At 42.6% G+C, this 526-nt stretch overlaps 1 protein-coding gene across 2 annotated transcripts in view; it reads left to right on the top strand.

Moving 5' to 3' along the window:
- heatr5b (HEAT repeat containing 5B) overlaps positions 1-526 on the top strand; it is a 33,428-nt gene that overhangs the window by 15,919 nt on the left and 16,983 nt on the right. For both annotated transcript variants that reach the window (XM_015393227.1, XM_015393228.1), the window contains exon 20: positions 73-262. In XM_015393227.1, coding sequence (XP_015248713.1) covers positions 73-262 — 190 coding nt within the window. The remainder of the gene's footprint in view (positions 1-72; positions 263-526) is intronic.

The following is a 526-nucleotide window of genomic DNA, read 5'->3' as shown; positions in this document are numbered from 1 at the left end:
TTTACACCCCTAATATACATTTTTATTTTTTATAACTGCACACATTTGTTTCCTGTTCATCTCTATTATCAGACCTGGGCTCTTCACTCTCTGGCTCTGATCGTGGATTCAAGCGGCCCCATGTACCGAGGTTATGTGGAGCCTACGCTCTCCCTGGTGCTCACTTTGCTCCTAACCGTGCCGCCATCTCACACAGAGGTTCACCAGTGTTTGGGCCGCTGCCTGGGAGCTCTTATTACCACTGTTGGACCAGAACTTCAGGGTAAGTTTGGGTGATGAGGCTTTTCTATGTTGCTTTAGAACGCCTGCTTTCTTTTATAGTTGGGTCTTATTTGCCAGCAGGTGGCAGTAACAGACATTTTTAACAGGCCAACAGTCTAAACTTACCTCTTGAAAATAAAAAGCTTTTTATGGGGTTTTACACACATTTTATCTGGATAAACAACATTTGGACAGTTTGGACAGATGGAAAGAGACTTTCTCCATACTTGTAACCTTAAAAAGTAATTATTCCAACACCAGTGAA

Source organism: Cyprinodon variegatus, unplaced genomic scaffold, assembly GCF_000732505.1.
Source record: "Cyprinodon variegatus isolate N-32 unplaced genomic scaffold, C_variegatus-1.0 Scaffold630, whole genome shotgun sequence".
In the NCBI taxonomy this organism is placed as follows: domain Eukaryota; kingdom Metazoa; phylum Chordata; class Actinopteri; order Cyprinodontiformes; family Cyprinodontidae; genus Cyprinodon; species Cyprinodon variegatus.
The sequence above is the reverse complement of the archived record's forward strand: the minus strand, read 5'-3'. Positions and strand labels throughout refer to the sequence as shown.